Below are 16,167 nucleotides of genomic sequence, written 5' to 3'. Positions count from 1 at the left end.
TGTAGATGGTGTGGCTGAGAGTGTAAATGGTGTGGCTGAGTGTAGATGGTGTGGCTGAGAGTGTAAATGATGTGACTGAGAGTGTAGATGGTGTGGCTGAGAGTGTAAATGATGTGGCTGAGAGTGTAGATGGTGTGGCTGAGTGTAGATGGTGTGGCTGAGAGTGTAGATGGTGTTGCTGAGAGTGTTGATTGTGTTGCTGAGAGTTTAGATGGAAAGGCTGAGAGTATAGATGGTGTGGCTGAGTGTAGATGGTGTGGCTGTGAGTGTAGATGTTGTGTCTGAGAGTGTAGCTGGTGTGGCTGAGAGTGTAGATGGTGTGGCTGAGAGTGTAGGTGGTGGGGCTGAGAGTGTAGATGGTGTTGCTGAGAGTGTTGATGGTGTGGCTGAGAGTGTAGATGATGTGGCTTAGAGTGTAGATGGTGTGGCTTTGAGTGTAGATTGTGAGGCTGAGAGTATAGATGGTGTGGCTGAGAGTGTATATGGTGTGGCTGCGAGTGTAGATGGCATGACTGAGAGTGTATATGGTGTGGCTGAGTGTAGATGGTGTGGCTGAGAGTGTAGATGGTGTTGCTGAGAGTGTAGATGGTGTGGCTTAGAGTGTAGATGGTGTGGCTTAGAGTGTAGATGGTGAGGCTGAGTGTAGATGGTGTGGCTTAGAGTGTAGATGGTGTGGCTTAAAGTGCAGATGGTGAGGCTGAGTGTAGATGGTGTGGCTGAGAGTGTAGATGGTGTGGCTGAGAGTGTAGATGGTGTGGCTGAGAGTGTAGATGGTATGGCTGAGAGTGTAAATGGTGTGGCTGAGAGTATAGATGGTGTGGCTGAGTGTAGATGGTGTGGCTGAGAGTGTAAATGATGTGGCTGAGAGTGTAGATGGTGTGGCTGAGTGTAGATGGTGTGGCTGAGAGTGTAGATGGTGTTGCTGAGAGACTTGATTGTGTTGCTGAGAGTTTAGATGGAAAGGCTGAGAGTATAGATGGTGTGGCTGAGTGTAGATGGTGTGGCTGTGAGTGTAGATGTTGTGTCTGAGAGTGTAGCTGGTGTGGCTGAGAGTGTAGATGGTGTGGCTGAGAGTGTAGATGGTGGGGCTGAGAGTGTAGATGGTGTTGCTGAGAGTGTTGATGGTGTGGCTGAGAGTGTAGATGATGTGGCTTAGAGTGTAGATGGTGTGGCTTTGAGTGTAGATGGTGAGGCTGAGAGTATAGATGGTGTGGCTGAGAGTGTATATGGTGTGGCTGCGAGTGTAGATGGCGTGACTGAGAGTGTAGATGGTGTGGCTGAGTGTAGATGGTGTGGCTGAGAGTGTAGATGGCGAGGCTGAGAGTGTAGATGGTGTGGCTGAGAGTGACGATGGTGTGGCTGAGAGTGTAGATGGTGTGCCTGAGAGTGAAGATAGTGTGGCTGAGAGTGCATATGGTGTGGCTGAGAGTGTTGATGGTGTGGTTGAGATTATAGATGGTGTTCCTGAGAATGAAGTTGGTGTGGCTGAGATTGTAGATGGTGTGGCTGAGAGTGAAGATGATGTGGTTGAGATTATAGATGGTGTGGCTGAGAGTGAAGTTGGTGTGGCTGAGATTATAGATGGGATGGCTGAGAGTGAAGATGGTAAGGCTGAGAGTGAAGATGGTGTTGCTGAGAGTATAGATGGTTTGGCTGAGAGTGTAGATGGTGTGGCTGAGAGTGTAGATGGTGTGGCTGAGAGGGTACATGATGTGGCTGAGAGTGTAGATGGTGTGGCGGAGAGTGTAGATGGTGTGGTTGAGAGTAAAGATGGTGTTGCTGAGAGTGTAGATGGTGTGGCTGAGAGTGTAGATGGTGTGGCTGAGAGTGTAGATGGTGTTGCTGAGAGTGTTGATGGTGTGGCTGAGAGTGTAGATGATGTGGCTTAGAGTGTAGATGGTGTGGCTTAGAGTGTAGATGGTGAGGCTGAGAGTATAGATGGTGTGGCTGAGAGTGTATATGGTGTAGCTGTGAGTGTAGATGGTGTGACTGAGAGTGTAGATGGTGTTCCTGAGAGTGAGGATAGTGTGGCTGAGAGTGCATATGGTGTGGCTGAGAGTGTTGATGGTGTGGTTGAGATTATAGATGGTGTTGCTGAGAGGGATTTTTTTGTGGCTGAGATTGTGGATGGTGTGGCTGAGAGTGAAGATGGTGTGGCTGAGAGTGTAGATGGTGTGTCTGAGAGTGTAAATGGTGTGGCTGAGAGTGTAGATGGTGTGGTTGAGAGTGTAAATGGTGTGGCTGAGAGTGTAGATGGTGTGGCTGAGAGTGTAGATGGTGTTGCTGAGAGTGAAGATGGTGTGGCTGAGAGTGTAGATGGTGTGGCTGAGAGTGAAGATGGTGTGGCTGAGAGTGTAGATGGTGTGCCTGAGAGTGAAGATAGTGTGGCTGAGAGTACATATGGTGTGGCTGAGAGTGTTGATGGTGTGGCTGAGAGTGTAGATGGTGTGGCTGAGTGTTGATGGTGTGGCTGAGAGTGTAGATGGTGACGCTGAGTGTAGATGGTGTGGCTGAGAGTGTAGATGGTGTGGCTGAGAGTGTAGATGGTGTGGCTGAGAGTGTAAATGGTGTGGCTGAGTGTAGATGGTGTGGCTGAGAGTGTAAATGATGTGACTGAGAGTGTAGATGGTGTGGCTGAGAGTGTAAATGATGTGGCTGAGAGTGTAGATGGTGTGGCTGAGTGTAGATGGTGTGGCTGAGAGTGTAGATGGTGTTGCTGAGAGTGTTGATTGTGTTGCTGAGAGTTTAGATGGAAAGGCTGAGAGTATAGATGGTGTGGCTGAGTGTAGATGGTGTGGCTGTGAGTGTAGATGTTGTGTCTGAGAGTGTAGCTGGTGTGGCTGAGAGTGTAGATGGTGTGGCTGAGAGTGTAGGTGGTGGGGCTGAGAGTGTAGATGGTGTTGCTGAGAGTGTTGATGGTGTGGCTGAGAGTGTAGATGATGTGGCTTAGAGTGTAGATGGTGTGGCTTTGAGTGTAGATTGTGAGGCTGAGAGTATAGATGGTGTGGCTGAGAGTGTATATGGTGTGGCTGCGAGTGTAGATGGCATGACTGAGAGTGTATATGGTGTGGCTGAGTGTAGATGGTGTGGCTGAGAGTGTAGATGGTGTTGCTGAGAGTGTAGATGGTGTGGCTTAGAGTGTAGATGGTGTGGCTTAGAGTGTAGATGGTGAGGCTGAGTGTAGATGGTGTGGCTTAGAGTGTAGATGGTGTGGCTTAAAGTGCAGATGGTGAGGCTGAGTGTAGATGGTGTGGCTGAGAGTGTAGATGGTGTGGCTGAGAGTGTAGATGGTGTGGCTGAGAGTGTAGATGGTATGGCTGAGAGTGTAAATGGTGTGGCTGAGAGTATAGATGGTGTGGCTGAGTGTAGATGGTGTGGCTGAGAGTGTAAATGATGTGGCTGAGAGTGTAGATGGTGTGGCTGAGTGTAGATGGTGTGGCTGAGAGTGTAGATGGTGTTGCTGAGAGACTTGATTGTGTTGCTGAGAGTTTAGATGGAAAGGCTGAGAGTATAGATGGTGTGGCTGAGTGTAGATGGTGTGGCTGTGAGTGTAGATGTTGTGTCTGAGAGTGTAGCTGGTGTGGCTGAGAGTGTAGATGGTGTGGCTGAGAGTGTAGATGGTGGGGCTGAGAGTGTAGATGGTGTTGCTGAGAGTGTTGATGGTGTGGCTGAGAGTGTAGATGATGTGGCTTAGAGTGTAGATGGTGTGGCTTTGAGTGTAGATGGTGAGGCTGAGAGTATAGATGGTGTGGCTGAGAGTGTATATGGTGTGGCTGCGAGTGTAGATGGCGTGACTGAGAGTGTAGATGGTGTGGCTGAGTGTAGATGGTGTGGCTGAGAGTGTAGATGGCGAGGCTGAGAGTGTAGATGGTGTGGCTGAGAGTGACGATGGTGTGGCTGAGAGTGTAGATGGTGTGCCTGAGAGTGAAGATAGTGTGGCTGAGAGTGCATATGGTGTGGCTGAGAGTGTTGATGGTGTGGTTGAGATTATAGATGGTGTTCCTGAGAATGAAGTTGGTGTGGCTGAGATTGTAGATGGTGTGGCTGAGAGTGAAGATGATGTGGTTGAGATTATAGATGGTGTGGCTGAGAGTGAAGTTGGTGTGGCTGAGATTATAGATGGGATGGCTGAGAGTGAAGATGGTAAGGCTGAGAGTGAAGATGGTGTTGCTGAGAGTATAGATGGTTTGGCTGAGAGTGTAGATGGTGTGGCTGAGAGTGTAGATGGTGTGGCTGAGAGGGTACATGATGTGGCTGAGAGTGTAGATGGTGTGGCGGAGAGTGTAGATGGTGTGGTTGAGAGTAAAGATGGTGTTGCTGAGAGTGTAGATGGTGTGGCTGAGAGTGTAGATGGTGTGGCTGAGAGTGTAGATGGTGTTGCTGAGAGTGTTGATGGTGTGGCTGAGAGTGTAGATGATGTGGCTTAGAGTGTAGATGGTGTGGCTTAGAGTGTAGATGGTGAGGCTGAGAGTATAGATGGTGTGGCTGAGAGTGTATATGGTGTAGCTGTGAGTGTAGATGGTGTGACTGAGAGTGTAGATGGTGTTCCTGAGAGTGAGGATAGTGTGGCTGAGAGTGCATATGGTGTGGCTGAGAGTGTTGATGGTGTGGTTGAGATTATAGATGGTGTTGCTGAGAGGGATTTTTTTGTGGCTGAGATTGTGGATGGTGTGGCTGAGAGTGAAGATGGTGTGGTTGAGATTATAGATGGTGTGGCTGAGAGTGAAGTTGGTGTGGCTGAGATTTTAGATGGGATGGCTGAGAGTGAAGATGGTAAGGCTGAGAGTGTAGATGGTGTTGCTGAGAATATAGATGGTTTGGCTGAGAGTGTAGATGGTTTGGCTGAGAGTGTAGATGGTGTGGCTGAGAGTGTAGATGATGTGGCTGAGAGTGTAGATGGTGTGGCGGAGAGTGTAGATGGTGTGGTTGAGAGTATAGATGGTGTTGCTGAGAGTGTAGATGGTGTGGTTGAGAGTGTTGATGGTGTTGCTGAGAGTGTAGATGGTGTGGTTGAGAGTGTAGATGGTGTGGCTTTGAGTGAAGATGGTGTGGCTGAGAGTGTAGATGGTGTGGCTGAGAATGTTGATTGTGTGGCTGAGAGTGTAGATGGTGTGGCTGAGAGTGTAGATGGTGTAGCTGAGAGTGTAGATGGTGTTGCTGAAAGTGTAGATGGTGTTGCTGAGAGTGTAGATGGTGTTGCTGAGAGGGTTGACGGTGTGGCTGAGAGTGTAGATGGTGTGGTTGAAAGTGTAGATGGTGTGGTAGAGAGTGTAGATGGTATAGCTGATAGTGTTGATGGTGTTGCTGAGAGTGTAGATGGTGTCGCTGAGATTGTAGATGGTGTCGCTGAGAGTGTAGATAGTGTGGCTGAGAGTGTGGATGGTGTGGCTGAGAGTGAAGATTATTAGGCTGATATTCGTTTGCCTTGTTCGGGTTGAATGTAGACACAGTAGTCGCTTCTGTATATATTTATTGACCGAGACAACAAGGTATATATCTGGCCAACCGAGGTCCACCTTACTCTGGGTCTGAGAGAGAACTGAGGCTGCTGGGAGCATCGCTGATGCTCCTCTGTCTGGCCTGACGTCAGAGGCCTCCTTGCCTGTGATTGGTTACATTTCAACTGAAATAGAATTTGAGTATAACACTGAGAGTGTAGATGGTGTCGCTGAGAGTGTTGATTTGTGGCTGAGAGTGTAGATGGTGTAACTGAGAGTGAAGATGGTGTGGCTGAGAGTGTTGATTTGTGGCTGAGAGTGTAGATGGTGTGGCTGAGAGTGAAGATGGTGTGGCTGAGAGTGTTGATTTGTGGCTGAGAGTGTGGATGGTGTGGCTGAGAGTGTAGATGGTGTGGCTGAGAGTGAAGATGGTGTGGCTGAGAGTGTAGATGGTGTGCCTGAGAGTGAAGATAGTGTGGCTGAGAGTGCATATGGTGTGGCTGAGAGTGTTGATGGTGTGGCTGAGAGTGTAGATGGTGTGGCTGAGTGTTGATGGTGTGGCTGAGAGTGTAGATGGTGTGGCTGAGTGTAGATGGTGTCGCTGAGAGTGTAGATGGTGTCGCTGAGAGTGTAGATGGTGTGGCTAAGAGTGTAAATGGTGTGGCTGAGAGTGTAGATGGTGTAACTGAGAGTGTATATGGTGTCGCTGAGAGTGGAGATGATGTGGCTGAGAGTGTTGATGGTGTGGCTGAGAGTGTAGATGGTGTCGCTGAGAGTGTAGATGGTGTGGCTGAGTGTAGATGGTATGGCTGATTGTGTAGATGGTGTGGCTGAGAGTGTAGATCATGTGGCTGAGAGTGTTGATGGTATGGCTGATAGTGTTGATGGTGTGGCTGAGTGTAGATAGTGCGGCTGAGTGTAGATGGTGTGTCTCAGAGTGTAGATGGTATTGCTGAGAGTGTTGATGGTGTCGCTGAGAGTGTAGATAGTGTGGCTGAGAGTGTAGATGGTGTGGCGGAGAGTGTAGATGGTGTTGCTGAGAGTATAGATGGTGTTGCTGAGAGTGTAGATGGTGTGACTGAGAGTGTAGATGGTGTGGCTGAGAGTGTAGATTGTGTGGCTGAGAGTGTAAATGGTGTGGCTGAGAGTGTAGATGGTGTGTCTGAGAGTGTAAATGGTGTGGCTGAGAGTGTAGATGGTGTGGTTGAGAGTGTAAATGGTGTGGCTGAGAGTGTAGATGGTGTGGCTGAGAGTGTAGATGGTGTTGCTGAGAGTGTTGATGGTGTGGCTGAGAGTGTAGATGGTTTGTCTGAGTGTAAATTTTTTGGCTGAGAGTGTAGATGGTAAGGCTGAGAGTGTAAATAGTGTGGCTGAGTGTAGATGGTGTGGCTGAGAGTGTAGATGGTGTGGCTGAGACTGTAGATGGTGTTGCTGAGAGTGTTGATGGTGTGGCTGAGAGTGTAGATGATGTGGCTTAGAGTGTAGATGGTGTGGCTAAGAGTGTAAATGGTGTGGCTGAGAGTGTAGATGGTGTGGCTGAGAGTGTGGATGGTGTGGCTGAGAGTGTAGATGTCGTGTCTGAGAGTGTAGATGGTGTGGCTGAGAGTGTAGATGGTGTGGCCTGAGAGTGTAGATGGTGTGGCTGAGAGTGTAGATGGTGAGGCTGAGAGTGAAGATGGTGTGGCTGAGAGTGTATATGGTGTTGCTGCGAGTGTAAATTTTTTGGCTGAGAGTGTAGATGGTGTGGCTGAGAGTGTAAATAGTGTGGCTGAGTGTATATGGTGTGGCTGAGAGTGTAGATGGTGTGGCTGAGACTGTAGATGGTGTTGCTGAGAGTGTTGATGGTGTGGCTGAGAGTGTAGATGATGTGGCTTAGAGTGTAGATGGTGTGGCTAAGAGTGTAAATGGTGTGGCTGAGAGTGTAGATGGTGTGGCTGAGAGTGTGGATGGTGTGGCTGAGAGTGTAGATGTCGTGTCTGAGAGTGTAGATGGTGTGGCTGAGAGTGTAGATGGTGTGGCCTTAGAGTGTAGATGGTGTGGCTGAGAGTGTAGATGGTGAGGCTGAGAGTGAAGATGGTGTGGCTGAGAGTGTATATGGTGTTGCTGCGAGTGTAAATGGTGTGACTGAGAGTGTAGATGGTGTGGCTGAGTGTAGATGGTGTGGCTGAGAGTGTAGATGGTGTGGCTGAGAGTGTAGATGGTGTCGCTGAGAGTGTAAATGGCGTGGCTGGGAGTGTAGATGGTGTGGCTGAGTGTAGATGGCGTGGCTGAGAGTGTAAATGATGTGACTGAGAGTGTAGATGGTGTGGCTGAGTGTAGAAGGTGTGGCTGAGAGTGTAGATGGTGTTGCTGAGAGTGTTGATGTTGTGTCTGAGAGTGTAGATGGTGTAGCTGAGAGTGTAGATGGTGTGGCTGAGAGTGTAGATGGTGTGGCTGAGAGTGTAGATGGTGTTGCTGAGAGTGTTAATGGTGTGGCTGAGAGTGTAGATGATGTGGCTGAGAGTGTAGATGGTGTTGCTGAGAGTGTTAATGGTGTGGCTGAGAGTGTAGATGATGTGGCTTAGAGTGTTAATGGTGTGGCTGAGAGTGTAGATGATGTGGCTTAGAGTGTAGATGGTGTGGCTTAGAGTGTAGATGGTGAGGCTGAGAGTATAGATGGTGTGGCTGAGTGTGTATATGGTGTGGCTGCGAGTGTAGATGGTGTGACTGAGAGTGTAGATGGTGTGGCCGAGTGTAGATGGTGTGGCTGAGAGTGTAGATGGCGAGGCTGAGAGTGTTGATTTGTGGCTGAGAGTGTAGATAGTGTGGCTGAGAGTGTAGATGGCGAGGCTGAGAGTGTTGATTTGTGGCTGAGAGTGTAGATGGTGTGGCTTAGAGTGTAGATGGTGAGGCTGAGAGTGAAGATGGTGTGGCTGAGAGTGTATATGGTGTTGCTGCAAGTGTAAATGGTGTGGCTGAGAGTGTAGATGGTGTGGCTGAGAGTGTAGATGGTGTAGCTGAGAGTGTAGATGGTGTCGCTGAGAGTGTAAATGGTGTGGCTGAGAGTGAAGATGGTGTGGCTGAGAGTGTAGATGGTGTGCCTGAGAGTGAAGATAGTGTGGCTGAGAGTACATATGGTGTGGCTGAGAGTGTTGATGGTGTGGCTGAGAGTGTAGATGGTGTGGCTGAGTGTTGATGGTGTGGCTGAGAGTGTAGATGGTGACGCTGAGTGTAGATGGTGTGGCTGAGAGTGTGGATGATGTGGCTTAGAGTGTAGATGGTGTGGCTTAGAGTGTAGATGGTGAGACTGAGAGTATAGATGGTGTGGCTGAGTGTGTATATGGTGTGGCTGCGAGTGTAGATGGTGTGACTGAGAGTGTAGATGGTGTGGCCGAGTGTAGATGGTGTGGCTGAGAGTGTAGATGGCGAGGCTGAGAGTGTTGATTTGTGGCTGAGAGTGTTGATAGTGTGGCTGAGAGTGTAGATGGCGAGGCTGAGAGTGTTGATTTGTGGCTGAGAGTGTAGATGGTGTGGCTGAGAGTGTAGATGGTGTGTCTGAGAGTGTAAATGGTGTGGCTGAGAGTGTAGATGGTGTGGTTGAGAGTGTAAATGGTGTGGCTGAGAGTGTAGATGGTGTGGCTGAGAGTGTAGATGGTGTTGCTGAGAGTGAAGATGGTGTGGCTGAGAGTGTAGATGGTGTGGCTGAGAGTGAAGATGGTGTGGCTGAGAGTGTAGATGGTGTGCCTGAGAGTGAAGATAGTGTGGCTGAGAGTACATATGGTGTGGCTGAGAGTGTTGATGGTGTGGCTGAGAGTGTAGATGGTGTGGCTGAGTGTTGATGGTGTGGCTGAGAGTGTAGATGGTGACGCTGAGTGTAGATGGTGTGGCTGAGAGTGTAGATGGTGTGGCTGAGAGTGTAGATGGTGTGGCTGAGAGTGTAAATGGTGTGGCTGAGTGTAGATGGTGTGGCTGAGAGTGTAAATGATGTGACTGAGAGTGTAGATGGTGTGGCTGAGAGTGTAAATGATGTGGCTGAGAGTGTAGATGGTGTGGCTGAGTGTAGATGGTGTGGCTGAGAGTGTAGATGGTGTTGCTGAGAGTGTTGATTGTGTTGCTGAGAGTTTAGATGGAAAGGCTGAGAGTATAGATGGTGTGGCTGAGTGTAGATGGTGTGGCTGTGAGTGTAGATGTTGTGTCTGAGAGTGTAGCTGGTGTGGCTGAGAGTGTAGATGGTGTGGCTGAGAGTGTAGGTGGTGGGGCTGAGAGTGTAGATGGTGTTGCTGAGAGTGTTGATGGTGTGGCTGAGAGTGTAGATGATGTGGCTTAGAGTGTAGATGGTGTGGCTTTGAGTGTAGATTGTGAGGCTGAGAGTATAGATGGTGTGGCTGAGAGTGTATATGGTGTGGCTGCGAGTGTAGATGGCATGACTGAGAGTGTATATGGTGTGGCTGAGTGTAGATGGTGTGGCTGAGAGTGTAGATGGTGTTGCTGAGAGTGTAGATGGTGTGGCTTAGAGTGTAGATGGTGTGGCTTAGAGTGTAGATGGTGAGGCTGAGTGTAGATGGTGTGGCTTAGAGTGTAGATGGTGTGGCTTAAAGTGCAGATGGTGAGGCTGAGTGTAGATGGTGTGGCTGAGAGTGTAGATGGTGTGGCTGAGAGTGTAGATGGTGTGGCTGAGAGTGTAGATGGTATGGCTGAGAGTGTAAATGGTGTGGCTGAGAGTATAGATGGTGTGGCTGAGTGTAGATGGTGTGGCTGAGAGTGTAAATGATGTGGCTGAGAGTGTAGATGGTGTGGCTGAGTGTAGATGGTGTGGCTGAGAGTGTAGATGGTGTTGCTGAGAAACTTGATTGTGTTGCTGAGAGTTTAGATGGAAAGGCTGAGAGTATAGATGGTGTGGCTGAGTGTAGATGGTGTGGCTGTGAGTGTAGATGTTGTGTCTGAGAGTGTAGCTGGTGTGGCTGAGAGTGTAGATGGTGTGGCTGAGAGTGTAGATGGTGGGGCTGAGAGTGTAGATGGTGTTGCTGAGAGTGTTGATGGTGTGGCTGAGAGTGTAGATGATGTGTCTTAGAGTGTAGATGGTGTGGCTTTGAGTGTAGATGGTGAGGCTGAGAGTATAGATGGTGTGGCTGAGAGTGTATATGGTGTGGCTGCGAGTGTAGATGGCGTGACTGAGAGAGTAGATGGTGTGGCTGAGTGTAGATGGTGTGGCTGAGAGTGTAGATGGCGAGGCTGAGAGTGTAGATGGTGTGGCTGAGAGTGAAGATGGTGTGGCTGAGAGTGTAGATGGTGTGCCTGAGAGTGAAGATAGTGTGGCTGAGAGTGCATATGGTGTGGCTGAGAGTGTTGATGGTGTGGTTGAGATTATAGATGGTGTTCCTGAGAATGAAGTTGGTGTGGCTGAGATTGTAGATGGTGTGGCTGAGAGTGAAGATGATGTGGTTGAGATTATAGATGGTGTGGCTGAGAGTGAAGTTGGTGTGGCTGAGATTATAGATGGGATGGCTGAGAGTGAAGATGGTAAGGCTGAGAGTGAAGATGGTGTTGCTGAGAGTATAGATGGTTTGGCTGAGAGTGTAGATGGTGTGGCTGAGAGTGTAGATGGTGTGGCTGAGAGGGTACATGATGTGGCTGAGAGTGTAGATGGTGTGGCGGAGAGTGTAGATGGTGTGGTTGAGAGTAAAGATGGTGTTGCTGAGAGTGTAGATGGTGTGGCTGAGAGTGTAGATGGTGTGGCTGAGAGTGTAGATGGTGTTGCTGAGAGTGTTGATGGTGTGGCTGAGAGTGTAGATGATGTGGCTTAGAGTGTAGATGGTGTGGCTTAGAGTGTAGATGGTGAGGCTGAGAGTATAGATGGTGTGGCTGAGAGTGTATATGGTGTAGCTGTGAGTGTAGATGGTGTGACTGAGAGTGTAGATGGTGTTCCTGAGAGTTAGGATAGTGTGGCTGAGAGTGCATATGGTGTGGCTGAGAGTGTTGATGGTGTGGTTGAGATTATAGATGGTGTTGCTGAGAGTGATTTTTTTGTGGCTGAGATTGTGGATGGTGTGGCTGAGAGTGAAGATGGTGTGGTTGAGATTATAGATGGTGTGGCTGAGAGTGAAGTTGGTGTGGCTGAGATTTTAGATGGGATGGCTGAGAGTGAAGATGGTAAGGCTGAGAGTGTAGATGGTGTTGCTGAGAATATAGATGGTTTGGCTGAGAGTGTAGATGGTTTGGCTGAGAGTGTAGATGGTGTGGCTGAGAGTGTAGATGATGTGGCTGAGAGTGTAGATGGTGTGGCGGAGAGTGTAGATGGTGTGGTTGAGAGTATAGATGGTGTTGCTGAGAGTGTAGATGGTGTGGTTGAGAGTGTTGATGGTGTTGCTGAGAGTGTAGATGGTGTGGTTGAGAGTGTAGATGGTGTGGCTGTGAGTGAAGATGGTGTGGCTGAGAGTGTAGATGGTGTGGCTGAGAATGTTGATTGTGTGGCTGAGAGTGTAGATGGTGTGGCTGAGAGTGTAGATGGTGTAGCTGAGAGTGTAGATGGTGTTGCTGAAAGTGTAGATGGTGTTGCTGAGAGTGTAGATGGTGTTGCTGAGAGGGTTGACGGTGTGGCTGAGAGTGTAGATGGTGTGGTTGAAAGTGTAGATGGTGTGGTAGAGAGTGTAGATGGTATAGCTGATAGTGTTGATGGTGTTGCTGAGAGTGTAGATGGTGTCGCTGAGATTGTAGATGGTGTCGCTGAGAGTGTAGATAGTGTGGCTGAGAGTGTGGATGGTGTGGCTGAGAGTGAAGATTATTAGGCTGATATTCGTTTGCCTTGTTCGGGTTGAATGTAGACACAGTAGTCGCTCCTGTATATATTTATTGACCGAGACAACAAGGTATATATCTGGCCAACCGAGGTCCACCTTACTCTGGGTCTGAGAGAGAACTGAGGCTGCTGGGAGCATCGCTGATGCTCCTCAGTCTGGCCTGACGTCAGAGGCCTCCTTGCCTGTGATTGGTTACATTTCAACTGAAATAGAATTTGAGTATAACACTGAGAGTGTAGATGGTGTCGCTGAGAGTGTTGATTTGTGGCTGAGAGTGTAGATGGTGTGGCTGAGAGTGAAGATGGTGTGGCTGAGAGTGTTGATTTGTGGCTGAGAGTGTAGATGGTGTGGCTGAGAGTGTAGATGGTGTGGCTGAGAGTGAAGATGGTGTGGCTGAGAGTGTTGATTTGTGGCTGAGAGTGTGGATGGTGTGGCTGAGAGTGTAGATGGTGTGGCTGAGAGTGAAGATGGTGTGGCTGAGAGTGTAGATGGTGTGCCTGAGAGTGAAGATAGTGTGGCTGAGAGTGCATATGGTGTGGCTGAGAGTGTTGATGGTGTGGCTGAGAGTGTAGATGGTGTGGCTGAGTGTTGATGGTGTGGCTGAGAGTGTAGATGGTGTGGCTGAGTGTAGATGGTGTCGCTGAGAGTGTAGATGGTGTCGCTGAGAGTGTAGATGGTGTGGCTAAGAGTGTAAATGGTGTGGCTGAGAGTGTAGATGGTGTAACTGAGAGTGTATATGGTGTCGCTGAGAGTGGAGATGATGTGGCTGAGAGTGTTGATGGTGTGGCTGAGAGTGTAGATGGTGTCGCTGAGAGTGTAGATGGTGTGGCTGAGTGTAGATGGTATGGCTGATTGTGTAGATGGTGTGGCTGAGAGTGTAGATCATGTGGCTGAGAGTGTTGATGGTATGGCTGATAGTGTTGATGGTGTGGCTGAGTGTAGATAGTGCGGCTGAGTGTAGATGGTGTGTCTCAGAGTGTAGATGGTATTGCTGAGAGTGTTGATGGTGTCGCTGAGAGTGTAGATAGTGTGGCTGAGAGTGTAGATGGTGTGGCGGAGAGTGTAGATGGTGTTGCTGAGAGTATAGATGGTGTTGCTGAGAGTGTAGATGGTGTGACTGAGAGTGTAGATGGTGTGGCTGAGAGTGTAGATTGTGTGGCTGAGAGTGTAAATGGTGTGCCTGAGAGTGTAAATGGTGTGGCTGAGAGTGTAGATGGTGTGTCTGAGAGTGTAAATGGTGTGGCTGAGAGTGTAGATGGTGTGGTTGAGAGTGTAAATGGTGTGGCTGAGAGTGTAGATGGTGTGGCTGAGAGTGTAGATGGTGTTGCTGAGAGTGTTGATGGTGTGGCTGAGAGTGTAGATGGTTTGTCTGAGTGTAAATTTTTTGGCTGAGAGTGTAGATGGTGTGGCTGAGAGTGTAAATAGTGTGGCTGAGTGTAGATGGTGTGGCTGAGAGTGTAGATGGTGTGGCTGAGACTGTAGATGGTGTTGCTGAGAGTGTTGATGGTGTGGCTGAGAGTGTAGATGATGTGGCTTAGAGTGTAGATGGTGTGGCTAAGAGTGTAAATGGTGTGGCTGAGAGTGTAGATGGTGTGGCTGAGAGTGTGGATGGTGTGGCTGAGAGTGTAGATGTCGTGTCCGAGAGTGTAGATGGTGTGGCTGAGAGTGTAGATGGTGTGGCCTGAGAGTGTAGATGGTGTGGCTGAGAGTGTAGATGGTGAGGCTGAGAGTGAAGATGGTGTGGCTGAGAGTGTATATGGTGTTGCTGCGAGTGTAAATTTTTGGCTGAGAGTGTAGATGGTGTGGCTGAGAGTGTAAATAGTGTGGCTGAGTGTATATGGTGTGGCTGAGAGTGTAGATGGTGTGGCTGAGACTGTAGATGGTGTTGCTGAGAGTGTTGATGGTGTGGCTGAGAGTGTAGATGATGTGGCTTAGAGTGTAGATGGTGTGGCTAAGAGTGTAAATGGTGTGGCTGAGAGTGTAGATGGTGTGGCTGAGAGTGTGGATGGTGTGGCTGAGAGTGTAGATGTCGTGTCTGAGAGTGTAGATGGTGTGGCTGAGAGTGTAGATGGTGTGGCCTTAGAGTGTAGATGGTGTGGCTGAGAGTGTAGATGGTGAGGCTGAGAGTGAAGATGGTGTGGCTGAGAGTGTATATGGTGTTGCTGCGAGTGTAAATGGTGTGACTGAGAGTGTAGATGGTGTGGCTGAGTGTAGATGGTGTGGCTGAGAGTGTAGATGGTGTGGCTGAGAGTGTAGATGGTGTCGCTGAGAGTGTAAATGGCGTGGCTGGGAGTGTAGATGGTGTGGCTGAGTGTAGATGGCGTGGCTGAGAGTGTAAATGATGTGACTGAGAGTGTAGATGGTGTGGCTGAGTGTAGAAGGTGTGGCTGAGAGTGTAGATGGTGTTGCTGAGAGTGTTGATGTTGTGTCTGAGAGTGTAGATGGTGTAGCTGAGAGTGTAGATGGTGTGGCTGAGAGTGTAGATGGTGTGGCTGAGAGTGTAGATGGTGTTGCTGAGAGTGTTAATGGTGTGGCTGAGAGTGTAGATGATGTGGCTGAGAGTGTAGATGGTGTTGCTGAGAGTGTTAATGGTGTGGCTGAGAGTGTAGATGATGTGGCTTAGAGTGTTAATGGTGTGGCTGAGAGTGTAGATGATGTGGCTTAGAGTGTAGATGGTGTGGCTTAGAGTGTAGATGGTGAGGCTGAGAGTATAGATGGTGTGGCTGAGTGTGTATATGGTGTGGCTGCGAGTGTAGATGGTGTGACTGAGAGTGTAGATGGTGTGGCCGAGTGTAGATGGTGTGGCTGAGAGTGTAGATGGCGAGGCTGAGAGTGTTGATTTGTGGCTGAGAGTGTAGATAGTGTGGCTGAGAGTGTAGATGGCGAGGCTGAGAGTGTTGATTTGTGGCTGAGAGTGTAGATGGTGTGGCTTAGAGTGTAGATGGTGAGGCTGAGAGTGAAGATGGTGTGGCTGAGAGTGTATATGGTGTTGCTGCGAGTGTAAATGGTGTGGCTGAGAGTGTAGATGGTGTAGCTGAGAGTGTAGATGGTGTCGCTGAGAGTGTAAATGGTGTGGCTGAGAGTGTAGATGGTGTGGCTGAGTGTAGATGGTGTGGCTGAGAGTGTAAATGATGTGACTGAGAGTGTAGATGGTGTGGCTGAGTGTAGATGGTGTGGCTGAGAGTGTAGATGGTGTTGCTGAGAGTGTTGATTATGTGGCTGAGAGTGTAAATGGAAAGGCTGAGAGTATAGATGGTGTGGCTGAGAGTGTAGATGGTGTGGCTGTGAGTGCAGATGTTGTGTCTGAGAGTGTAGATGGTGTGGCTGAGAGTGTAGATGGTGTTGCTGAGAGTGTAGATGGTGTGGCTGAGAGTGTAGATGGTGTTGCTGAGAGTGTTAATGGTGTGGCTGAGAGTGTAGATGATGTGGCTTAGAGTGTTAATGGTGTGGCTGAGAGTGTAGATGATGTAGCTTAGAGTGTAGATGGTGTGGCTTAGAGTGTAGATGGTGAGGCTGAGAGTATAGATGGTGTGGCTGAGTGTGTATATGGTGTGGCTGCAAGTGTAGATGGTGTGACTGAGAGTGTAGATGGTGTGGCTGAGTGTAGATGGTGTGGCTGAGAGTGTAGATGGCGAGGCTGAGAGTGTTGATTTGTGGCTGAGAGTGTAGATAGTGTGGCTGAGAGTGTAGATGGCGAGGCTGAGAGTGTTGATTTGTGGCTGAGAGTGTAGATGGTGTGGCTGAGAGTGTAGATGGTGGCTGAGAGTGAAGATGGTGTGGCTGAGAGTGTAGATGGTGTGCCTGAGAGTGAAGATAGTGTGGCTGAGAGTGCATATGGTGTGGCTGAGAGTGTTGATGGTGTGGTTGAGATTATAGATGGTGTTGCTGAGAGTGAAGTTGGTGTGGCTGAGATTTTAGATGGTGTGGCTGAGAGTGAAGATGGTGTGGTTGAG

The 16,167-nt window shown here is 49.1% G+C and overlaps 1 protein-coding gene across 1 annotated transcript; it reads left to right on the top strand.

The window, feature by feature from the left end:
• The first annotated feature begins 873 nt into the window (after positions 1-873).
• LOC138367153 (SUMO-interacting motif-containing protein 1-like) lies at positions 874-15,648 on the top strand. Its single transcript, XM_069328558.1, has 9 exons — positions 874-1,006; positions 1,456-1,682; positions 1,911-2,186; positions 3,924-4,220; positions 4,449-4,871; positions 10,718-11,014; positions 11,354-11,665; positions 15,149-15,277; positions 15,439-15,648. Exons 1-9 carry the CDS (start codon positions 874-876, stop codon positions 15,646-15,648), a joined length of 2,304 nt encoding a protein of 767 aa, XP_069184659.1.
• The last annotated feature ends 519 nt before the right edge of the window (positions 15,649-16,167 follow it).

This window comes from Procambarus clarkii, chromosome 21 (assembly GCF_040958095.1).
Source record: "Procambarus clarkii isolate CNS0578487 chromosome 21, FALCON_Pclarkii_2.0, whole genome shotgun sequence".
In the NCBI taxonomy this organism is placed as follows: Eukaryota; Metazoa; Arthropoda; class Malacostraca; order Decapoda; family Cambaridae; genus Procambarus; species Procambarus clarkii.
The sequence above is the reverse complement of the archived record's forward strand: the minus strand, read 5'-3'. Positions and strand labels throughout refer to the sequence as shown.

Excerpts from the sequence above, each read along its gene's own strand:
- LOC138367153 (XM_069328558.1), top strand. The coding sequence starts at position 874 with ATGGTGTGGCTGAGTGTAGATGGTGTGGCTGAGAGTGTAGATGGTGTT. Across the intron at positions 2,187-3,923 it reads TAGATGGTGTGTCTGAGAGT|AGTGAAGATAGTGTGGCTGA; the intron begins GTAAATGGTGTG and ends GGTGTGCCTGAG. Across the intron at positions 4,221-4,448 it reads TAGATGGTGTGGCTGAGAGT|AGTGTAGATGGTGAGGCTGA; the intron begins GTAGATGGTGTG and ends GGTGTGGCTTAG.